The 25,179-nt window shown below is 32.4% G+C and overlaps 1 protein-coding gene across 1 annotated transcript in view; it reads right to left on the reverse strand.

The window, feature by feature from the left end:
• LOC145297818 (uncharacterized) overlaps positions 1 to 25,179 on the reverse strand; it is a 174,820-nt gene that overhangs the window by 72,857 nt on the left and 76,784 nt on the right. Inside the window, exons 4-6 of the mRNA XM_080144129.1 lie at positions 20,344 to 20,382; positions 18,141 to 18,266; positions 12,931 to 12,979 (exon numbers count right to left, since the gene is read on the reverse strand). Coding sequence (XP_080000255.1) covers positions 12,931 to 12,979; positions 18,141 to 18,266; positions 20,344 to 20,382 — 214 coding nt within the window. The remainder of the gene's footprint in view (positions 1 to 12,930; positions 12,980 to 18,140; positions 18,267 to 20,343; positions 20,383 to 25,179) is intronic.

The following is a 25,179-nucleotide window of genomic DNA, read 5'->3' on the forward strand; positions in this document are numbered from 1 at the left end:
AACCTAGAATCATCGCCTTGATAGTCAGCAGTTCTACCGATCGACCCACGGGAGTGGTGCCCGTTAATAACCTTGCCAAATGTCTATTTTAAACAAACATCCGTCCACCACTTTTATAGTGCTCAAACCACTCATTTATAAACAAACAGCGAGCCTCGCATTTTTTAGCTAATTAAGTAGCGGGTGAGATTATTTACGACAGTGCTCTACCCAAAGAGGGGGGCTTAAAATATATATATATATATATATATATATATATATATTAAGTAATGTGATTTATAATTTAAAATTTAAAAATCAAATTTTAATTAAATTAAAAATCCGTTTCATAAAAAGGAACAACAACAAAATCGATTATCTGTACGATCGTTTAGGAAAACAATGCTTTTTATTGTGGTATACATCAAGTTATATACAATAATTATATATAGTTTTTTGGTAAGCAAGGTCTCCTCATCAGCAAATTTTTGAGGGTTTTTATTGAATTTAAAAGACACCATAAATAAACCTAGCATTAAAAGTAAGGCAGATGAATCTTTTAATTTTTCTTTTTTTGAAATCAGGAACTGTGGTTAAAGTAGTCATTTAGATGTTTGCTATAGCTTTTTATCTTATTGAATATATATATATATATATATATATATATATATATATATATTACATACCAAGCTATAGGTAGTCAAGAGAGAAAACTCATGAATTTAACAAGGTTATTAAGAGTGCTCAATAAAAGAAGAGCAAAGTAATATTTTTATTGATATAAACAAATTTACATGGTCATGACACTGGACATGCTAATGTTTCGGACAGATGGTTTGAGAACTGGTTTTCTTCTGTAGAAGACAACTTTTTTTTAAGTTGCCTAACGAGGACTTGTGGTTTCAACTAATCATCTGTCCGAAACATTAGCATGTCCAGTGTCGCGACCTTGTAAATTTGTTTATATCAATAAATTATATATATATACATGATGATTGCAACGTCTTGTCAGACGAGTGCCACTCCCTCAGACATTTAAAATCCATGAGCCCAAATGTCTGAGGGAGTATCTATACAAATATGATGTTACAGAGTCTTAGCTTTGTACGACAGCTAAGTCTCTCTCTCGGTTCAAAATGTTGAGATCCAGCAAGAGCAAGATAGCCAGCAAAAAATTAAACTGCGGACCAGCTTAATGCGGGTACTGGTCTTCTGCTTTATGGTTTTTTAAATCAGAGATTTGCTTCTCCTAGAAAGGTTGCCTTCACCACGGCTTACGGGAGCCCTCTCCACCCCAATACACATATACACACACACACAAATATACACGGTGCTAGTTGGCCGTTGACCCTGAAAAAGGGTTCATTCGCTTGTCAGGTCATGTCATGTCATATGCTACTGGTACCATGTAACCCAGTACTACCTGCCTCATGGTCGGGTCACCGGCGACTAAACTGGCTCCCCCACCAGACTTGTTTGGTGAGGAGGGCGGCTAGTCTCCCTGAAGGAAGGATTAAAACAAGATATATATATATATATACATACATACACACTAAAAAGATCATCTCTCTTTCTCCCATCTCACACATAACTTCAAGTCGGCATAAGAGAAACAACTATTTAAAAAAAAAAAAAAAATTGGTTACTTTCGGTTACATAACACTACAAGATGTGCGTACGTCTTGATAACATCAAATGATAATAAATTTGACCACCAAATAATAAATCGTATTGTTTTTTAATTTTAGATATCATACATGTAGGGTCATGCTAATTAAAAAAATACCAACTTTGTGGAGCTTTGTATTTTTCAAGTTTTTGCCGGACATACAGACATCTGCCCTTTATATAATAGATAAATTATATACATAAATATATGTATTTCAAATAAAATTTTATATTCAAATAAAATTTCAACACTTAGTTCCTTTAAATAGCTCAATTGTGCAAGATTAGAGCTATAAATACTTTGAATTCTTTTAACACTTTATTTTTTTATTAAAAACAAAAACTCATTATGTTCGTCAAAAAGTTTATTTATTGATTATAGAAGTACACAATTGTTTTGACCCCATACTAATATAGATATAAAGTTCATTGTATATGTGGGTTTCTGTTTTTTAATTCAATACAGACCCTCATCATTGCTATCATATGCACGAAAAACAAGATATCTACACCTGAGATAATTTTCTTGCAAATTATACATTCATTTAATATCCAAAAAATATTAACAAAAAAATTTTTTTCCTTTTTTAAAAAGCCTTACATATATACTAAATGAATGGAAAGTTTGCAAGAAAATTATCCCAGGACATATTTAGTTCTCACACAGGTAGAGGATTGCGTCGGAAAGTTTTTGCATATGTGTGTGTTCCTTGGCGTCACATTAATATCTGTTTCATTATGATTATATATATATATATATATATATATATATATATATATATATATATATCAAATATATCTAAAATAAGTTTTGCAAAGATTCCAATTTTGCAAAATTATTAAAGTCATCAAAATTAATTTTCATTTCTAAACAAGTCATTTTTTTTTTTTTTTACGGACAACGCCGGAGTAAGGAAAGCAAGTAAGTTCATATTGTTCCTATTTACTTGCCTCCCCACAAGGGCAGAGTTAGATACAAGGTCGTTTTTTTTTTCAAGGGGCACTCTGGGTAGGAACAAAAATAAAAACTTACATTGTTAATCAAATCTCTACTTGAACGAATTCACAGAGAATTTTTTTTTTTTTTTTTTTTTTTTTTAATTCAATCAATTTTTAATCATTAAAACTTAAAATCAATAAAACTTGAGTTCCAAAAGTCCACCATCAAGTAAATTTCAAACAGATACTTGTAAAATACACCTAAGCAAATGTTGCTTAGGAATGTAATTGATATGGAGGAGGAGGAGGAGGAGGAACGGTAAGAAAAGGAGGAGGAAGTGAAAGGAGAGGATAAGAGGGAGGAAGACAAGAGCTCATTAATTTTCAACTGCAGTCAAGGGAATCTAAGATAAGTGTCACGTCAGAACTGTGAGTTTAGTTGTAATTCTACATTCTTCCATGGCCTCCCCACCCCTTTTTTGTCCTCCCTTGATCATTGCTTGGGGGTGGGGGTTACCAGAGGAAAAGACGTTGGGGGGGGGGGGCTCTGACTACAAATATGTTTTTGTTTCTGCTCGTTTCATTAGGGACCCTCTGTCTGTCTGCACGGTCCAATATATCAAATTATGTAGAATGGAATCCTTTGTTACATGGATGCCATATTGCAAAGCAATTTGCAGCAAATAGCAATAAAAAACTCCTTTCTTTTTGTTTCTGACATTCGAATCAAACGGTTTTTTTTTTGGGGGGGGGGGTTCTATCTTTGCTTTTAAAGAACTGACAAACTATTTCAATTAAAGAAGCAAACTATGAATAACTTTTTTTTTTAATAAAATCAGCAAACGGATGCTTTCTTTGGGGGGGGGGGGGGTCTATAGAACAAAGTTTATTTGTTTACTCATAACGAGTGACAGTTAAGATACACTATGACTTGTCGAATAGCGAGTTGATTTGCAAGAATGATTAGCATATTGTTAAAGGACCACAGTTCAATTTTAGGTTGAGGCATGCCAAAAACTTTTTTAAAAATAATACTTTATGCCACGCTGCTAAACACAAGGCATTATATCAAGGGTAAGTGGAGCAATCCAGGGAATGGAATATCACCCTCCCCTACATCTCAGTGTAGTCACCAATTAAAATGGAGCAATCTACAACACTTTCGACTATAACGGATCGCTTTATCATTTTACACTGCACAACTAGTCCACTATATTATCTATATAATGTGTCTGTCTGTGTACATTTCCCTACGCAATAACTCTGTCAATTTTTAGTCTGCAGACTCGAAATTTGATATACAGGGTACTGAGATTTGCGTAAATCTTTGTAATCTGTTTTTGGTCAGAAATTTGGCTGTTAAAAGGTCAAAGTTTAACGATTTGACCTTTAAAACTCTACCAAACTTATCCGCCAATTTTGGGTTTAAAACCTTGAAATTTTAGATAGGTTCCTTGGACATAGATCTAACTTAATAACTTGATTTGAGCCCAAAACAAATGTTAAGGAGTCATAATAGGGGTCAAAGTTAAAAAAAATTACCGCCTTTTTTTTTTTTTGCTCAACATACACCTCCAACACCCGGGCAACGCCGGGCTGAAATGCTAGTATATCTATAAAAGTGAACGTGTGTGTGTGTGTGTACATTTCCCTACGCAATAACTGTCAATTTTTAGTCTACAGACTCGAAATTTTATATACAGGGTACTGAGATTTGGAAAAATCTATGTGATCGGTTTTCGGGCAGAAATTTCGCTGTTAAGGGGTCAAAGTTAAACGATTTGACCTTTGAGAACTTTACCAAACTCCTCCGACAATTTTCGGTCTACGCAATTGAAATTTTAGATATAGGTTCCTTGGATATGGATCTAACTTAATAACTTGATTTGAGCCAAAAACAATAAATGTTAAGGGGTCAAAGTTTAAAAAATTTACTGTTTTTTTTTTGTTTTTGTTTGTTTTGCTCAGCATACACCTCCAAACACCCGGGCAACGCCGGGCCGAAATGCTATTAATAAATATAAACTATAAATCACAATATTCGATGACTAACTCACATTTTAAAAGACAAGATGATCTAAAGTTTAAAAAAAAAATAAAAAACATGTCGTATATAAGTATTTATAAATTAGTTTATCTTTTTATAGTTTTTTTTTTTTTCATTTTTGTCAATCCAACCAATACAAATGTTTTTCCTAAATCACATACTTATGACCACTATTCCCATTCGTTTTCTTATGGATTGTGAGATCAGAGTTCAATCCATGGTAGAGTCATACCAAAGACTCAGAAAATGGTTTTGGATTCCGCTTTGCTAAACACTACGCATGATAAGATTGAGGATCAAGGGTAAGTGGAGTAATTCAGAGAAAGAAATGACACTCTCCTCATACATCTCTGTGCAGTAACCAATTCAATGATAACGTATGGGTTGCTTGTGATTAGTCAATCCAGTTGTTTCTTTACGCTAGCATCTGTAAAACGGTATACAGATTCCAGTCAGAGATGAGGAATCGGCTGATAAGAGAATTCAACTTATGAATCACAACTTAAAAGAAAAAGAAAAAACTACTTGCACTCCTGCAAAACTTGCTGACTCATGACTTCGCCGTAAAATCAAACAGAAACCATGTAAGACTTTAAAAGTTGGACCTATATAGCATTTAAGCTGATATATCAAACTTTGATTCTGACTAGCCACTTTTCTTTTTATCTGTTATGGTTGTATCATGTTACTGGCATAATAACATATTTTGTTAAAGTTTTTTTTTTCCCCCTTTTGTTTTTTATGTAATCATGTATGGAGAAACCATTTTCTATTATGAACGAAATATTAAAATCAGCAAAGGGAAATAACTAATTTTTAATTCAAGGATGTAAAAAGAGTTATCTCTGTTACAAGTAAAATTTTTTTACTGCTTCTACATAAATTTAAAAAATGCGAAACAAAAATTAAAATCTAAATTAAATTCATTGCATCCCAGGCAACACCGAATAAGTACAACTCATATAGGATTCATAAAATAGTCATTTGGTAAGTTCTAGAAATTTATTCTTAAGTTACTTTTATCAGAGTTTATTTATGAGGTAATCTATTATTTGAAAAGACGGTACATTTTCAAACAATATGGTGAGCTTTCGTAGATAATATTACTTCCTGCGAGCATTCCATTTTTTTTTTTCACAAGGTGGTCACCACTTATCAAGGCCCGGAAGCCACTCAGGGATAAGTACAGTACGTTAGTGTGGATATTTTAGAGTGTCTACTTAAGGGGGCGGTTCATCAGGAATTTGTTTACGTTGGACTTGAAGACACCCAAGTTGTAGTCAGGAGGGAAGCAGGCAGACGGAACAGAGTTCCACAGACGTGCAGTTATAAGAAAGAAGCTTTGTTCATGGAATCTACGTTTTGATTTAGGCATAGATAAAGAGTGGGGAAAGTTTTTGACAGTGGATTCAGCTAGACGGGTGTTTTTCGTGAGAGATTGGCGAGGGGGGACCAGAGATTGGAGTTCAGACGGGTGTTTTTTACAGTCAATAAGGCTGCAAGTAGGTAATTACCGAAAGTGCACTGAAACGCAGCTTCCACTTTAAGCATGTGCACATTGGATATGCATGTCTGATTCTAACTGCTTAACACTGTTTTTGTTTTGTTTTTTTTTGTTTTTTTTGTTTTGTTTTTTTTTATTTTGTTTTTTTTTGTTTGTTTTTTTTTTTGTTGTTTTGCTTTTGGATCGGATAACGGATCTACATTTTCTCTTTCAACGTTTGGTTGACGTTTGTATAATTTGGAATTGGTTTTAAAAACCTGGCACCAATTCATAAAAAATTTGAATATATTCAGGTTTCGGTTTGGATAAGAAAATGTTAACTTCATTTTTTTTTTTTAAAGAAAAAAATTTGAAATGATTTTCTGATGAAAGCGTAAGAAATTAAACATTCTTGTTACGTTTCTTGTTACGATTCTTGTTACGTTTCTTGTTACGTTTACGTCAATTAAAGAAAGATAACTCCATTTAAAGAAATCACCATGCAGACTTAATAATCATGTCGACGCAGCATTGAAAATACGGGTCACTGTATGCAAGAGAACAACAATCTCGACAACAAACAGTATGGTAAAGTTTTGTACGAGATTTGAGGTCTTGCAAGCATTCCTATTATTTTTTACAGAAAGTACACTCAAATTTTTTTCCTATTTTGATTTTCTTATTTTGATTTTGCTGTGTGTGGATGGTGAATCCTACCAAATACCAGACATTCACCTGCCATCTCATATATCCCAATTGAGAGATCTTTTTAAGATTCAAACTGTCCACTTAATTTGCAATTGTTTGTATCTCTCTTGCACTTGGTTCACCGGGTATATTTGCAAGGTAGTTTCAGTATATTCACCAAGTAGCATATCTCTTTCACTTGGTATATTCACTACATAGTCTTTGAAATTCTTTTTCATGAGTTTGCTTGTTTGCTTACATAATCATTTGAATGAAAGACATTTTTCTAAGATTCCAGTTTCTTTTCATGTTGTACATAAAACCTAAGGTACTTGCTTAGTTTAATCAAGATATTAAAAAATGAAAATATTGAAAAAAAAAAAAAAAAAAAAAAAAAAATTATATTGCATTATGGAATGAAGTTCTCATAAAAAAAATTCACTTAATTTGATCAAGTAGTTTTTTTTTTGTACAGAGGAAAATCAAATTTTTATGAGATCGATCGTATCCCGCCATCTTATCTATTTCGCGACCGAGCGGAGGAGGGTCACCAAGGGAGATAACACCATCACCGTTTAAAGTTTGTAAAAATTTGACGAGATTATTTTGCAACATGGGCAGAAAAAATATGCAGATAAATATTTTAGGTTTTTTTTTTCACTTATTTTACAGAGTTTGTTTTTTTAATCCCTTTTTTGATTTTGTCGATTGTTAATCACTTTTTCGGTTAAAGGTACTACCCTCCTCGTCCGTGAAATAAGCAAGATGGACGCGATACGATCAATCTCATTTCTTTTTCTTTCATTTATTTATTACATTTTCACCCCAAACAAGGCAAATTGCCACTTTGGTGTAAGGGGCTACTATCAGGGACATAAGCTACTGTAGGCAGTTGGGCAGAAAAATGTCGGTTCACGTTACATTTGAACTTCTGCATGTCAGTACTGTTGGGGAAGCAGGGAGCCGGAATGGAATTCCAAAGTCTAGCGGTTTTGGGGAAGAAACTACTGGAGTAGAAAGCTCTCTTACATCTAGGGATCTCTATTGTGTAGGGGTGGGATTTTGCTGCTAGTTGGGATTGTCAAGGGTATTTACGTCGTGGGGGCACAAGTGCTTGCAGTTCGTCAGAGCATTCACTATTAAAATACTTGTAGAACAGGCAGAGGGATACAACATTTCATCGGTGGGGCAGAGGCTGAAGCTTAGATGACAGTTCAGGACCTATCAGGTTGGAGACTCTCTTTTGGGCCTTGTCTAGAAGCGAGAGACTAGTAGCAGATGCACCAGCCCAAATATGACAACAATACTCCATACATGGGCGAATGGTGGCCTTATAGAGGTACAGGATACTTTTGGGCGTTAGTAGCTTTCTAACACAGTAGAGAGAGCCTACTTTCCTCGCAGCGGTCCCGGCAATGCTCTCAATGTAATTGTTATAACTCATGTTCATTAAAATTTGATTTTCCTCTGTAAAAGAAATACTTGATCAAATTAAGTGAAATTTATTTTTATTAGAACTTCATTCCATAACGAGTCCGTACGATATAACTTTTTTCAGTAATTTCATTTTTTTAATGTCTTGATTGAATTAAACAACTACCAAACCTTTATATTTCATTACCTTCTCCCTCTCAGTTCTGTTTGACGCAGCATCATTGAGGACATTATGTATGACTGATTCTGATTGCTTAATACCAGGTTTTATTTGTGATCAAAATTGTCGCAATTACCTCCCCTGACTGGAATATATATTTGATTTATGGAGGACAAAATTCAATATCGCCTACAATTGAAACGGCTTTCACATGGCTTCTAACCGTGTACGATTCTTCTGCTAGTATATCGAACTGAATTAGAAAAACATTAAAAAGACCTTATATTATCATTCAACTACAAATTGATGAACATTAAATCTACGGGTGCTTCTATATTATACAAACGAAAAAAAATATATTGAATTTAAAGTGAAACAAATTGTATCTACATAATTGTTATGTCGTAAATAGTAACATATCCAAAAATTATGAAAAATTATAAAATAGAAAAATAATTATTCATGAAAAGCTTAATTCAATGAAGTTTAGATGGAGAATAAACTTTGTCCGACATTTTGAATTACATTCGTCACATGATATAAGCAAAAGAACTTAATTATCTCCCCTGTCAACTTATGTTTTTTTAGTAAGCTTAATACAGGGTGACAAAAAAAAATGGGCCCAAACTTTAATTAGGCCCCGATTCTTAGTGTTTTTTCCGAATGTAATGAAACTTTATCCATAACTAGTTTATTATATTCAAAACATCACATCAAAACACTAGGGACTTTGGCCTTTTTCTCTCCGTTCTACAGAATATGTTCTAGATATACTTTCTATGTTTTTTTTTCTTTTTGGGGGGTCACCATGTATAGATATTTCGTACCTTTCACAATTTTTTTTTCATTAATAATTATTTTTTTACCTTATCGTTTTTTGTAATTTTTGGATACGTTACTATTGGAGACCTGACGATTATGTAGGCACCATTTCTTTCACTTGAAATGCAATATTTTTTTTTTTTTGTTATAATATAGAAGTGTCAATCCATGTTACATAAATCTGTTTTAAAACAAATAAATTACAATTAAATAAAATTACAGAATTTTATTCAAGTTTTACATATTTTTTCAGTACAACAATTCAGTTTTTGGGGTTTTTTTTTTTTTTACAATTTACAAAGCAATGGCTGCCAGGTTGCTTTTAAAAAAAAAGTATTTAAGAATTTACAAAGCAATAAAAGTTGCTTAAAAAATTAAGATCTTCTATTCTCCAGAGCACTCACACAACAATGAAAAATCATTTTAAAATGTTTTAAAAAAAGACAAGTTGCATTGGTTTTAGGACAAAAAAATCATATTTTAAAAATTCAATGAAATCTGACAATTTATAACAATTTGCAGTTGAGAAGATGAAAAGACTAAAATGATTCTTTAAAACTTTTTGTGATACTTTAATTAAAATGAAAACTTTTTGTGATACTTTAATTAAAATGAAAACTTTTTGTGATACTTTAATTAAAATGAAAACTTTTTGTGATACTTTAATTAAAATGAAAACTTTTTGTGATACTTTAATTAAAATGAAAACTTTTTAAGACAAAGAAAAATATCCAATGATTTATTCTTACTTTTAAAAAGGGTAATTCAATATTTTTATCTTTATAATCAAAAATTATAATTATACAAAATAAAAAAAAATCAAACGCATTAAGTTGTGTTTTTTTTTTTTTTAATTTCTTTTTTTTAGAACTTACAAATCACTAAGTAACTATTAATTTTAAATGAGAAACATTTTTTTGTTGGATTTTTTTTTCATAATCACAAAAAAAAAAAAAAAAAAAGCTTTCTGTAAACGTATTTGGATTTTTCAAACTATTGTTTGTTTTTTGTCATTTGTACACGGTTTCCATCCATATAACTGCCAATCTTCTATTTTGTTGAACGTGGGAATCTTTCCGTTGAATTTGGAAATCTGCATGAAATTTCAAAAATTCACGAATTCGATTAGATATGCCTGAAGAAGGCCAAAGGTTACATCGACTGAAACATTGTGAAAGTAACACTCAAGATGAGAATAGTCTAAAAAATCCAAAAAATCTTCATCATAAAAATTCAAAACTTTTTGCATTTCCTCAAATAAACTTGTAAATTACAATAAAAATTCATTTAAAAATGCTTTCATTTTTCATAATTTTAGAAAATTGAATAGATTTTAGGTGTAAAGCTTTAGCGTTTTATTAATTATAAAAATTCAACTTTCATCAATCCTAAAATGTCTTCAAGAATAATTCTTGTGAGATTTGAATAAAGTATTTCAACAAGACCAAGAATTTCCAAACATCTGTTAAATTCTTTCAATAATGATAATATAAAAAAAATATCAAGAAAAAAAATATTTTTTAAAGAGTTAATATTATAATATATTATTTAAAATAATTTTAATCAATTTATAACAGTTTTGTATTATTCAGACTACTATTCTCATTCCGGTTATTATATTCACGTTTCGACCAATGTAACGTTTAATCTTCAGGTGCAGATTTTCAAATTTGGAATCAGAATTTTAAACTGAACCGTATATTTAATCTGACGCAGATAGAATGTGCACATTCTTCAGGCATGGTTCATACAAGGACCCATTGCATAACAGCTAAAAGCATCGGTTAGCAATTAGTTCTAAGTGACAGTTTTCTGGATATCAAAAGTTCAAACCTTACTACAGTCGGTAATAACTAAGAATAAAAATGAACATTTCCACTTGGTTATGGCTGACGAAATGAGAACAAAGGTAGACTAAAAAAAAAGAAAAAAAAAAAGTTCTTTGTTCAGAATTTTATTTAAAGTTTGTCAAAGATTCCAAAGTTCAAAAAAACTGTAGGGCTAATTTGTGTATTTACAGATCCAAACGAGTTCCGGTTTTGAAAATCCTCAGACATGAACAATGTTTGTTAATTTGAAGACCCCCCAACAAAAATGGAGGTCCAAACATAATATCCATGAACTGACGTTTTTTAAAAAAATTTTTAATTACATACGTTTCAGATTAAATAAACATTATTTGATCTTCAAATTAAGTAACACTGTTTACTTCCGAGGAATTTTTTATTTCCCGACTACTTTTCTATTTTATAGTCATCTCAAATTGGTGTACGTAAGTTTCTTGTTCCAAGTCCGAACAAAAAATTATTTAATAACATTTTCCTGAATATATACATTTTAACTAATGAGTCACCGATTATCAAGGCTAAAAGCCATTCAAAGACACAGGTCAATGAAACAGATAGATTGTCAGTTGAATGATGAAGAATATTATGAGAGGGTTTTCTTATGCTAATAAATCACCACTTATCAATGCTAAAAGCCACTCGAGGATAAGGGTTAATGAGATGGATAGTCAGCTAAATGATGAAGAATATTATGAGAGGATTTGGAAATGACGGAATGAACAAAATTTGATGACTTGTGATGACGGTCTATGACAGGTATTTGTTGATATTGGATTTGAAGATGACCGTGTTGTAGTCTGCAGAATAGCATTCCACAGATGATAAACTCTTAGAAAGAAACTCTGTTCATGGAAATGTGATTTGACGCGAAGTACACATAGAATAAAATAGATATGATTAAAAGAAAATGTATTTGTCCAAATATAATTTAATGAATCGTAATAGATAAAGTAAACGAATAGGATTCGGTCTTAAAATCAATCTTTACTTCTGAAGATTTAAAAAAAATAAATAATTGGAACTCATTTGGATCGCTAAATATGCAAATTAACCACTGAAGTAGCTGAAGGGAGGTCAAAAGTTGCATCATGCAAAAGAGTGTGGACACAACATGTCAGATGGGAACAGTAGTCCGAATAATCTAAATACGAATTATCAATCCTTATTCTAAAAAAAAAAAAAAAAAAACAATTTACCCGTTTATAGAAATGTCACAAATAATTTTAAAAAAAGGCACAAAAACAGAAAAAAAAAAATGTTTTTGTAATCAAATCAATTTTAACTATACTTAAAAATTAAAAAGAATTCTAAAAATTTTCATTTTTTTTTTTTAGGAATAAATAAAAATTATATAAACAAACAAATTTTTATAAAAACAAATTTATGAAAAAAAAAAATAATAACAAGGATTTTACATCTTCTACAACTTGTCTTTATTTTTACCAATGCAGCAGTCTTTAATGACACCAACAAAAATGATAACTTATAAAAACTTAATCAAAGAAAAAAAAATCAGTTTCAAGACAAATTGAGATATTTGAGATGACGATCTAATAGTTTGAAACTAAAAATCAAAATTACGGAAACTTATTCTAAAAGAATGGAGAAGAAAAAAAGGGTGAGTATATTTGCCTGCAACAATGCTGCGGCAAAATATTGCAAATACATTTTTTTTTTTATCAAGTTGAGGAAAATGCAAAAGAATGCACTCCCGTTTACAACCGAACACATGTCTAAAAATTGAACAAGACAACTTACTGCTATGATAAACTTTAGTCTATGGAAATACTCTTAATTCTAAACTGAAGACTAAGAAAATGATTTTGAATGGATCGAAAAGAAAACCGAAAGTTATGGTGCTCACCTCGAGATCGTCCTTTTTGCAGATCATACATGATTGATGCTTCTTTCACCTAAAAAAAACAAAAAAAAAATCATGCTTAATTATTTCAATTCTTTTTTAATGATTCAATTGATTACTTTTTTAATAGTTGTAGTGATTATACAGCATAGCCAAGGATTCACGAATATCAGTTCAGTTTTTCTTACGTATCATTCAAACACTACTACTTAACAAACCTACCACTTAACACTTAACAAACGGTACTACTTAACACTTAAACGCTACCACTTAACCAACGCTAACACTTAACAAACGCTAACACTTAACAAACGCTACCACTTAACACACGCTAACACTTAACAAACGCTACCACTTAACAAACGCTACCACTTAACAAACGCTACCACTTAACACTTAACAAACGCTACCACTTAACACTTAACAAACGCTACCACTTAACACTTAACAAACGCTACCACTTAACACTTAACAAACGCTACCACTTAACACTTAACAAACGCTACCACTTAACACTTAACAAACGCTACCACTTAACACTTAACAAACGCTACCACTTAACACTTAACAAACGCTACCACTTAACACTTAACAAACGCTACCACTTAACACTTAACAAACGCTACCACTTAGCACTTAACAAACGCTACCACTTAGCACTTAACAAACGCTACCACTTAACACTTAACAAACGCTACTACTTAACGCTTAACAAACACTACTACTTAACACTTAACAAACACTACTACTTAACAAACACTACTACTTAATACATACTACCACTTAACACTTAACAAACAATACTACTTAACACTTAACAAACACTACCACTTAACACTTAACAAACACTACCACTTAACAAACACTACCACTTAACACTTAACAAACACTACTACTTAACACTTAACAAACACTACTACTTAACACTTAACAAACACTACCACTTAACAAACACTACTACTTAACCATATATTCAAACACTAACGCGTTTGAATATATAGTTAAGTAGTAGTTTTAGTCATTTAGAACTGCTTTAAAGCTTCACTGCTCACTCATTGTTCGACCAAATTTCAAACAATTATTACAGTTTATAGATCACCTTCTCAGCTATATTGTGAAAAATAAAAATTCAATTTTCGTTCAGTAAAATAAAAATTATGATGAATTTTCTGGTGTTCAAAATCGTAAAAAAAAACAAAAAAAAACATAAGGAGGTGAGCAACGTTTTTTTATTACTGGTTTCCATAGCAACCACGTTACTTCAGCGACTACTGTTGCTACTAATTCAAACCTGTCTCAAAAATAGAAGTAACAAGTGAAACAGAGAGAATGAAAGCATGAAACGGAGATAATTGGGGAATTTTATTGAAAGCAGACGAGTGCCATACATTGTTATTACATATGTGTTTATGGAGGCAAAAAAATAAGACTGAAATTAAACAAAGAACAAGTGAATTTATTGGAAGTCTGGAAAAGTTATGGACTACAATAGAAAAATGCGAGCATGAACAGTAATATGGTTAAGCTTAAACATGGAAAAGTAAAGGACTAGTTGTTAAAACTGGAAAAGAAAAAGACAAGATATTCTAGTAAAAAATATAATAAATTTATAACTTAAAATATTGCAGCATTAATTTTTTATTTAATTCAATTTATTATATAATCAATTCTTAATGCTGAAATATTTAAAGTTATAAATTTATTATATTTTTTACTAGAATATCTTATATTCTATAATAGGTTGGCAAGCCAATGAAAACTTGGAAGCAAGTGATTGGACAATATTGCAAAGGGGGGAATTTGGACAATGCTGACCCGACTGGACCAGGAGAAATAATAGGTAACATCAGAAAACATAAAAAAAGAAAAAAAGGTGATGTTATAAATAAATTGACGAATATATATATATATATATATATATATATATACTAGCATTTCAGCCCGGCGTTGCCCGGGTGTTTGGAGGTGTATGTTGAGTAACGAAAAAAAAAAAAAAAGGGTAATTCTTTTACCTTTGACTCCTATTTTGACCCCTTAACATATATTGTTTTGGGCTCAAATCAAGTTATTAAGTTAGATCCATGTCCAAGGAACTTACATCTAAAATTCCACGTGTTTAGACCCAAAATTGGCGGAGGGATTTGGTAGTTTTCAAAGGTCAAATTGTTGAACTTTGACCCCCTTAACAGCCAAATTTCTGGCTGAAAACCAATTACAAAGATTTTCCCAAATCTCGGTTCCCTGTATATCAAATTTCGAGTCTGTAGACTGAAAATTGACAGAGTTATTGCAGAGGAAAATGTACACACACAGATGCGTTCACTTTTATAGATTAAACAAAAATATATATGTATACATAAATATATATGGAACAATTTTGTGTTTACTGTAAACTTTTTACGCAAATATTATGCAAGTATACACTAATTCTGGCGGTATTTTCCGTCTATTGGCGGAAATGTCCGAAAGCAATCAGATTTGATCAATGTGAAAATATTTTCCTTATATCAAACAATTGCTATTCAAATTGGGCAAGGGAAGCTGGTCCCCCCCCACCACCACCAACATCTTGGGGAAATAAAAATAAAAAAAAAGCGTTCCTGCAGTAAATGAAATACTATCCCGCAGTCGAAGTTGACCTCATTAAGTCATTAAAACGTGCACCTGCTAAATCTAAGTAATTAAAAAAATTCAAACGTGTTTCCGTTAGTATCTCGCAGTGGGTCAATGGTTAAAATCGCACACTTTTTTTTTTCACACTTTAATTTTCAACTTTGCCTCAAGGGTTCGGGGTTCGATCCTCATACTCACCTACCAAAACTTTTTTTTTTTTTAAATTTTACCCCCCCCCCGAGTTTTGATTTACCCAAAACCACACACACCTCCAAACACCTGGGCAATGCCGGGTTTCCCTCGCTAGTCCCATAAGAAAACCGAAAAAACTAATAGGGAATTAATTAAAATGAATGTTTAAAAGAATATGCAAATTTGCTAGATCTTTTGCTAGTGAATGCAATTCAACAACCCATATATAACAAAGTTGTATTTTCTGTTTAAATAAATAGAAAAGATGGTTTTTAATATGAATATCAATACACACAAGAAAAACGAATTTATAGAGGTATAGATAGATAGGTAGATATATACTCATATTTTTTGGAAAAAAGAATTCAAGCAGAGTGCTCTATTATAAGGAAAAAATTCTGAAAATAAGAGTGTATTACATATATTTTTATATAATAAATTCCACAGCCAAACAACGTCGCAGCCCACAAGAGCCATGACAGTCAAAGAACCGGAAGTCCAAGACTCGAGTTTCGCCCTCATTTGGGTTCATCAGTTAGACACATCCGAACTCGGGATTCAAAACCCGAGCCTCTTGCATGCAAGACAAGCACTCTACCAACTGAGCAAATGCCCTGCACACAAGAATTTCTATTAACCAACACAGATCAAGCAAACCGCGCCGAAATCCGACTGTGAAATCAACCTACTTAACAAACTTAAGCGTTTGCTCAGTTGGTAGAGTGCTTGCCTTGCATACAAGAGGCTCGGGTTTCGAATCCTGAGTTCGGATGTGTCTAACTGATGAGCCCAAATGAGGGCGAAACTCGAGTCTTGGACTTCCGGTTCTTTGACTGTCATGGCTCTTGTGGGCTGCGACGTTGTTTGGCTGTGGAATTTATTATATATACAATCTCTCACATTCTGAAAATCCTATCATAAGTTGCTCGCTTGGTTAGCATTGCTGGATGGCATCATCCTTTCGAGTTAAAACTCCTACTTGTGAGACATCGGCTTGGGGTTATTAGCTGGTTGGATGACCGCGTCCCTTGTTGAGACGTTGTTTGGCTGTGGAATTTATTATATACAATCTCTCACATTCTGAAAATCATATATTTTTATTTACAGAAAGTTTAGATGAGAAGTCATTAGTACCGTCAGTTTCAAACCTGTTAATAGGGGGACTGTCTTAGATAGCAATATCAAGCTCTCTTCAGCAGTAGATACGATTGGTTTCACTTGAAATTCAAGATTTTAATATTTCAATACAATAACGAAGAAGAATCATTTTTTTTCTTAAGCCAAGATTTTATGTTTGGATTGAAAATTAGCAAATGTCATGACAGGAGAGCTTGCTAGTTTCAATGTTTTTTTTGTTGTTTTTTGTTTCATTTTCCTAAACAATTCTTACGGTATGGGGGCTTATAATTGATTTTTGGTTCTCGGCTTAAATTGGGAAAATATGAAGAGTGGACACACAATTTTTGTTTTGTGTATAAATTAGTGTTTTGCTAATGAGAAAATATGAATTTGCATGAATAGAAAATGGATTTCTATTAAATTCTTTTTTTTTACAAGAAAAAAGAAAAATGAAAAATGAAAAGAAAAAGAAAAGGAAAAGAAAGAAAAAAGAAAAGGAAAAGAAAAAAGGAAAAGGAAAAACGAAAAGGAAAAGAAAAAAGAAAAGGAAAAGAAAAAAAGAAAAGGAAAAAGAAAAGGAAAAGAAAAAAAGAAAAGGAAAAGGAAAAGAAAAAAAAAGGATTTGTTAAAAAAAATTTTTACAAGAAAAGAAAAAAGAAAAAAGAAAAGGAAAAGGAAGAAAAAAGAAAAGGAAAAGAAAGAAAAAAGAAAAGGAAAAGAAAGAAAAAAGAAAAGACGAAAGGGAAAAGAAAAGACAAAAGGGAAAAGAAAAAACGAAAGGGAAAAGAAAAAACGAAAGGGAAAAGAAAAAACGAAAGGGAAAAGAAAAAACGAAAGGGAAAAGAAAAAACGAAAAGGAAAAGAAAAAACGAAAAGGAAAAGAAAAGACGAAAAGGAAAAGAAAAGACGAAAGGGAAAAGAAAAGACGAAAGGGAAAAGAAAAAAAGGAAAAGAAAAGACAAAAAGGAAAAGAAAAGACGAAAGGGAAAAGAAAAAAAGGAAAAGAAAAGACGAAAAGGAAAAGAAAAGACGAAAAGGAAAAGAAAAGACGAAAGGGAAAAGAAAAGACGAAAGGGAAAAGAAAAAACGAAAGGGAAAAGAAAAGACAAAAGGGAAAAGGAAAAGAAAAAAGAAAAAGGATTTGTTAAAAAATTTTTACAAGAAAAGAAAAGAAAAATGAAAAGAAAAAGGAAAATAAAAATAAAAATAAAAAAGAAAATGGATTTGTTAATTTTTTTTTACAAGAAAAGAAAAAAAAAGAAAAAAGAAAAGACAAAAAGAAAAATTACCTTTCCATATCTTGAAAAGAAATCTATCAAAATTCCTTCATCGACATCAAAGGGAAGGCCGCCAACAAATATCTTTCTGATTTGGTTTTCATCAGATGAGGTCGACTGCGGTTTTGTTTCTGAAACCTGAAACAAAAATCTTTCACTTGTGATGATCCTTCAAGATTTTGCCGTAATTTTAGACGAATGATTAGTTTTTCATTTTTATGCATAAAGTTTCGGTTTCTGGAATTTATGGTTTAATCTATATACTGCAAAGAAGGTGGGCAGGTGGGCTCCCTCTACTGCACTAGAAAATTAATTACACATGCCAGTATCCTGTATCTCTACAAAGCCACCATTTGCCCACGCATGGAATATTGTTGTCACTAGTCTCTTCTGCTTCGCCAAAAAAAAAAAAAAAAAAAAAGTCTCCAATCTAATAGGTCCCACACAATCAAACAAGTTCCAACCAAGAATAAAAGAGATGGAGAAAGGGTGCTTATTCAGATTAGCACTCATGATTGCAATCAAAAGTAAAGTCTGTAACAGTTATGGAACAAAGATGAAATTTCTCAAAATTATGTAATTTAATAAAGTAGTCGTTTTTTATATTAAAGAAAATCAAATTTTACTCCGTGTCAATTTTTTTTTTGGGGGGGGGGGGGCAACGGCCATTAAGAAGTCAAAAGCAGACAATCGCTTTCAATTTCAATTTTTTTTTTTTCTGGGATAATGTCAGAAAGACAATCGAAATGTATGATTTAAAACCAAACAGCAATTTATTAAATTAACATGTATACTTTTTTTTACTTTTTTTAGAAAATAAAATTTTCAAATAATAAAAATATTTTTTTAGAAACGAAATTTTATAAAAGTAAAAAACAAAATTTGAAGAATATCAAAATGGCTTCAGCCTTCACTTATCTGTAAAAGACGACAAATTTGTTTTTGTGTAAATATTTAAAAAAAAACTACTCAATCAATTTTTGTAATTTTTGGAATAAAACATCTTTATTCCATGACAAGTACGTACAAAATAAAAGTTTTTCTTCATTTTTGTTTATCACCATGATAAGTGCCAATCTGAATAAGCACCCAATTTTTTTATGGAATCAGATTTTTTTTTTTCATATATTTCTAAGATAGTATGAATTTCTTTTCCATAATCATCTGATGAAATAAAATATTTTTCTATTAAAAAATTTAGACAATTTCCATAAATTATTTTGCACTGAGGAATAGTACTCGCCAAATTCGCTAAAATCAATTTTTTTAAGAAACAAAAAAATCGAAATAAAGATAAAAAAAAAAACTTTTCATAAAATAAGATATGCATCAACTTGTATGAATTAGTCTGTGATGTTTTCTTTTTTTTTTGTGATTTTTGGAGTATAACATCTTCATTCCTAATTCATCTAATAAGATACGCATCAGCTTGTATGAATTTGAAATCTGTGATGATTTATGATTTTTGGAATATGCCATCTTAATTCCGTAACAAGTAGGTACACGATAAAAATTTTTTCTTCATTCTTGCTTATCGTTATAATAAGTGCCAATCTGAAAAAGCACCCATTTTTTTTATGAAATCGGATTTTTTGTAAATATTTCTAGATGGTATGAATTTCTCTTCTGTAATCATCTGGTGGAATGAAATATTTTTCTATAAATAAATTTAGACAATTTCCATAAATTGTTTTAACTGAGGAACAATATTCGCTGAAATCAATTTTTTTAAGAAAAAAAAAAAATCGAAATAAAGATAGAAAAATCTTTTCATCTAATAAGATATGCATCATCTTGTATGAATTTGAAATCTGTGATGATGATTTTTGGAATATGCCATCTTTATTCTGTAACAAGTAGGTACACGATAAAAAATATTTCTTCATTCTTGCTTATCGTTATAATAAATGCTAATCTGAATAAGGACTAGAGAAAGTTATAAAAACTTTAACTAAAATCAAAGTTTGATTTTGATAAAAAAAAAATGCTTATGCGGCTGCATGTAGGTTGATTCACTGTGTCTTACAGAGGAGATAACACAAATGTGGTTTATATTTACTTTAGTATAATAAACTTTTTTATATTCAATTCAAATACCACATGCTCATCTCACAGTTCTGTTCATAAAAGGTTTAATTTGTAAATAGATTGACTTAATTTTTTAAGTTCTGACATGAAGGATCAAGTCCGAGATGATTTAAGAAATACTCTTTACCTTATAAGGAGTGCGTGGATTGCAAGCTTTGGGATCAACCTGAAAACAAAAAAAAAATTTAAATCACTTTTATCGGAAAAAGTAAAATTTGAATGCAATTGTTTACAAATGAAAACTAATAAGGTACATTATTACATGAGAAATTAGAAGAGACTGAAAAAAAAAGTTATGAGTATCAAATTACTCAGAACCAATATATAAGAGAAAGAAAATTAAAACTGTAAGTTGAATTTTGCAATAAAAAGTTATTGTTCGACTGAATACTCCAAAAAACAATTTACAAAGTCCTTATTTCGCGGAGTTTCAAAGAATGCTATTCTTGCTATTTTCTCATCAGAGGACATAAATAAATCAGCAAATTATATTTGTAGCAATGCTAGAATTTATTACTTATGACATTAAGTGAAACCGCAATTTATTGTAGTTATAAATTGTCAAGAAAAACAAGCGAAAAAATGTTGGATATGTAAAAAAATATAAAAACTAACTGTGCATAATATTTCAGCTTGCATGAAGATTCTCTCAAGGTAATATATATATATATTAAAAATCAAATATGGCGTCCCTACTTTTTTTTTTTTTTTTTTTTTTTACAAGGTGGTCACCAATTATCAAGGCCCGGAAGCCACTCGGGGATAAGGGTTATTGCATATACAGTACGTTAATGTTGAGATTTGATAAAGTGTCTCCTTTATGTTCATCAGAAATTTGTTTATGTTGGACTTGAAGACATCCAAGTTGTAGTCAGGTGGGAAACAGACGGACGGAACAGAGTTCCACAGGCGTGCACTTCTAAGAAAGAAGCTTTGTTCATAGGATCTACGTTTTGGTTTTGGCACAGATAAAGAGTGGGGAAAATATTTGACAGTGGTTTCAGCTAGACGGGTGTTTTTCGTGAAAGATCGGCGGGGGGGGGGGGGGGGTCAGGGATTGGAGCTCAGACGAGCACATGCCATGGAAGTAACGATAAAACAAAGACAGGCTCACAACATCTCTCCTGTGGGAGAGAGGTTGCAGGAAGAGAAAACGGCATCCCCCACTAAGCCTATTTTGTACTCTGTCAAGGCAGGATAGAGTGGTTTTAGCAGCTGCTGCCCAGATGTGGCAACAGTACTCCATCCTTGGACGTACTTGGCTTTTATATAAGTCTGCTTTGAATTCAAGCGTCTTTTTTGGAGGATAAAAACCAATAAATAAGTGGTTCTTTATTCTTGTGTTTTTACAAACGTTAAATATCTTCATCTCCTTTTATTTACATTTTTTTTTTTATCAAATCTTTTTTTTTTTTTATTCCAAGGAAAAAAAAAATTCTGTTTTCTAAGGAACATACATTTGTTACTGACTAGTTGCTTGGTGATTCAACGAAACACATGTAAGACATACTTCATAAAAAATATGAGTAAAATATTATGAGTGTGAATTAAATACATCCTCTGGTTTTGAAACGATACCTAACAATAAAGAGAGAGAGGGAGAGAGATAATAACAAGATTACCCAGTGTTGACCCGTCGGGCAAGGGTGTAACAGTTCTATTAAAATTTCTGCAGCCGGCTCCCTCTTTCCCCCTACCTTACCATTTACTTCCTTTTTTCCACTGTACAACCCATTCCTTTCTCGTGACACACATCGCCACTTTATATAGATTCCTTAAGGAAAGAGTCCATGTAAAGGAAGTTGAAGCCAGAGTTACTTCCCTTAAGTAGATAAAATGAGTGGAAAACCGACCGCTTCCACTGACGAGTTCTGTACCAGTTTAGGATCAAAGAATTAATTTTTTTTTTTTTCCTAAATTTTAGATATTCGTTCAGGGCAACGCAGATTAAGAATATGCTAACTTCATGTGTTTTGTAGTTTGTTTTTTTTACTTATGATCTGAGACACACACAGACAACTTGACATAGTTATATGGGACAAGGAGAAAGTAGAAACCTTAGTAAAAGTTAATATCCTCAATGATGCTGGGTTAAATAGACTGAAAGAGAAAAAATGACGAAATACCAATGTCTTATGCATGACGTGAAAAGAAACTGGAATCTTGGGAAGATCTCCATCATATCAATGTCTTATGCATGACATGAAAAGAAACTGGAATCTTGGGAAGATCTCCATCATATCAATGTCTTATGCATGACGTGAAAAGAAACTGGAATCTTGGGAAGATCTCCATCATATCAATGTCTTATGCATGGCATGAAAAGAAACTGGAATCTTGGGAAGATCTCCATCATATCAATGTCTTATGTATGACATGAAAAGAAACTGGAATTTTGGGAAGATCTCCAGTATATCAATGTCTTATGCATGACGTGAAAAGAAACTGGAATCTTGGGAAGATCTCCATCATATCAATGTCTTATGCATGACATGAAAAGAAACTGGAATCTTGGGAAGATCTCCATCATATCAATGTCTTATGTATGACATGAAAAGAAACTGGAATCTTGGGAAGATCTCCATCATATCAATGTCTTATGCATGACATGAAAAGAAACTTAACATCAATCATTCCAGTTATTATAGGAGCAGCTGAACTCCTGAAAAAGCATTTCAAAAACTACCTGGCAAATATAGTGGGTGAACCAAGTGCAAGAGAGATTGAAACAATTGCACTTAAAAGGACAGCTAGAATCTTAAAAAGATCCCTCGGTTGGAATACATAATAGCAAGTGAATGCTTGGCATCCAGTAGGATGCCCCATCCCTAGCTTTAACAGACTGATAAGAACATTAAAAATAAAAAATAAAAAAACCACACTTTATATAATAGTCAAAAAAACGTTATTGAACAACACAAAATGCTTTTTTTTTTCTTTTTCTTTTTACATAGGCGTCACTACTTATCCAGGCCGATAGGCCACTCAAGGATAAGGGTTAAAGAGTGTAGAGTAGTCAAAAGGACAATATAGTAATCAATAGTAATGGAAGTTCGGTAAATTTGTTAACTTAAGTGGAACGGCTCATCAGAAACTTGTTCACGTTGGACTTAAAGACAACCATATTATAGACAGCTGAAAAGCAGGAAAATGGAAGACAATTCCACAGGCGTGCAGTTCTAAGAAAGAAGCTTTGATCATGGAATCTATGTTTAGGTTTAGGCACAGATAAAGAGTGGGGAAAATGATAATGTTTTCAGCTAGTCTAGTGTTTCTTGTGAAAGTCTGGCGAGGGGGGACCATAGATTGAAGCTCAGTTGAACACTTTCCATGAAAATAACGATAAAGCAGAGACAAACTCGCAACATCTCTTCTGTGAGATAGAGGTTGCAGCGAAGAGAAAAGGACATCTCCCACCAGGCCACTAAGTCTATTTTGAACCCTATCAAGGCAGGACAAGTCTTTTTTAGCAGCTCCTGCCCATATGTGGCAACAGTATTCCATCCTTGGACGTATCTGGCTCTTATATAGATAGAGAATTGCATCAGCAGTGAGATATCTACTGGAAAGGATCCGACCATTTTTCCAGTGGCCTTGGCAACAGATTTGATGTACGTATTCAATTTAAGATCAGGAGTAAAGGTCAAGCCCAGAAGCCTGTCAAAACTTGAGGCCTCCCCAAGACGAGAGCCATTCATTTTAATTGATGCCAGATGGGGATCAGAATGTTGATGATGTAAAGATAGAAGCTTGGTTTTAGATGCATTAAAAGTAACCAGCCACTCCTTTCCCCATTGTACAACGTGATCAAGATCAGAGGAGAGAGAATCGGAGAGAACTTGGTGCCAGATGGGGATCATAACGTTGATGATGTAAAGATAGAAGCTTGGTTTTAGATGCATTAAAAGTAACCAGCCACTCCTTTCCCCATTGTACAACGTGATCAAGATCAGAGGAGAGAGAATCGGAGAGAACTTGGTCGTTTACTGTCTTAGATGTGCTACCATAGATGGTAGTGTCGTCAGCAAAAATGTCTACGAATGATGTAAGGATGTGATTTGGAAGATCATTAATGTAGATCAGGAAAAGAGTTGGGCCCAGGATGGACACCTGAGGGACTCCAGCATTTATACTGTGAGCTTCTGATTTTTGCCCATCAACTACTACTCTTATGAACCTATCAGAGAGAAATGATTTAATAATTGAGAAGACATTTCCAGCTATACCATAGCTGGAGATCTTGTGAAGTAAACCTTTATGCCATACCCTATCAAAGGCCTTTGATATGTCAAGAGCAATTGCCCTAGAAAGGTTGCCTCAGTCGAGAGATTCGCTAATCCTATGAGATATAACTGTAAGCACATCTGCTGTAGATCTAGCAGAACGGAAACCATATTGTGTGTCACTAAGAAGGTTATTTTTGCTGTTCCAATATTTTACATGGTCCATTGAGTATTCGTGTCAAACTGTCATATGTAGGATCTTTGTTTTTTTACTTGGGAGTCACTACTTATCAAGGCCCGAAAGCCACTCAAGGAAAAGGATTAGTAAATATAAGGTGGTGGTGTAGTAATCACTAATGGTGCAAATTAGGCAGAATTTGATTATTTATGGGGACGGCTTAACAGGAACTTTTGTACGCTGTATTTGAAAGTTACCATGTTGTATTCAAGCAGGAAGCAGGCCAGCAGAACAGTGTTCCAAAGGCGGGCAGTTCTGAGAGAAAAGCTTTGTTCATGGAATCTGGGTTTGGATTTAGGCATAGATAGAGAGTGGGGAAAATCATATATAGTGGTTGCAGCTAGTAGAGTTTCTTTTTGTGAATGTTTGGCAACGGGGGATTAGATTAGAGTTCGGTCAAACACTTGCCATGAAAATAGTTGTTCCATTCTTAGTGAGTACTTTCAATCATGTTTGAGCAAGGAAATTAATCTGCTGCGTTCATAATTAGGATACTAGTCAC

This window comes from Euprymna scolopes, chromosome 18, assembly GCF_053919585.1.
Source record: "Euprymna scolopes isolate OS-2025 chromosome 18, ASM5391958v1, whole genome shotgun sequence".
NCBI classification, from domain to species: Eukaryota; Metazoa; Mollusca; class Cephalopoda; order Sepiida; family Sepiolidae; genus Euprymna; species Euprymna scolopes.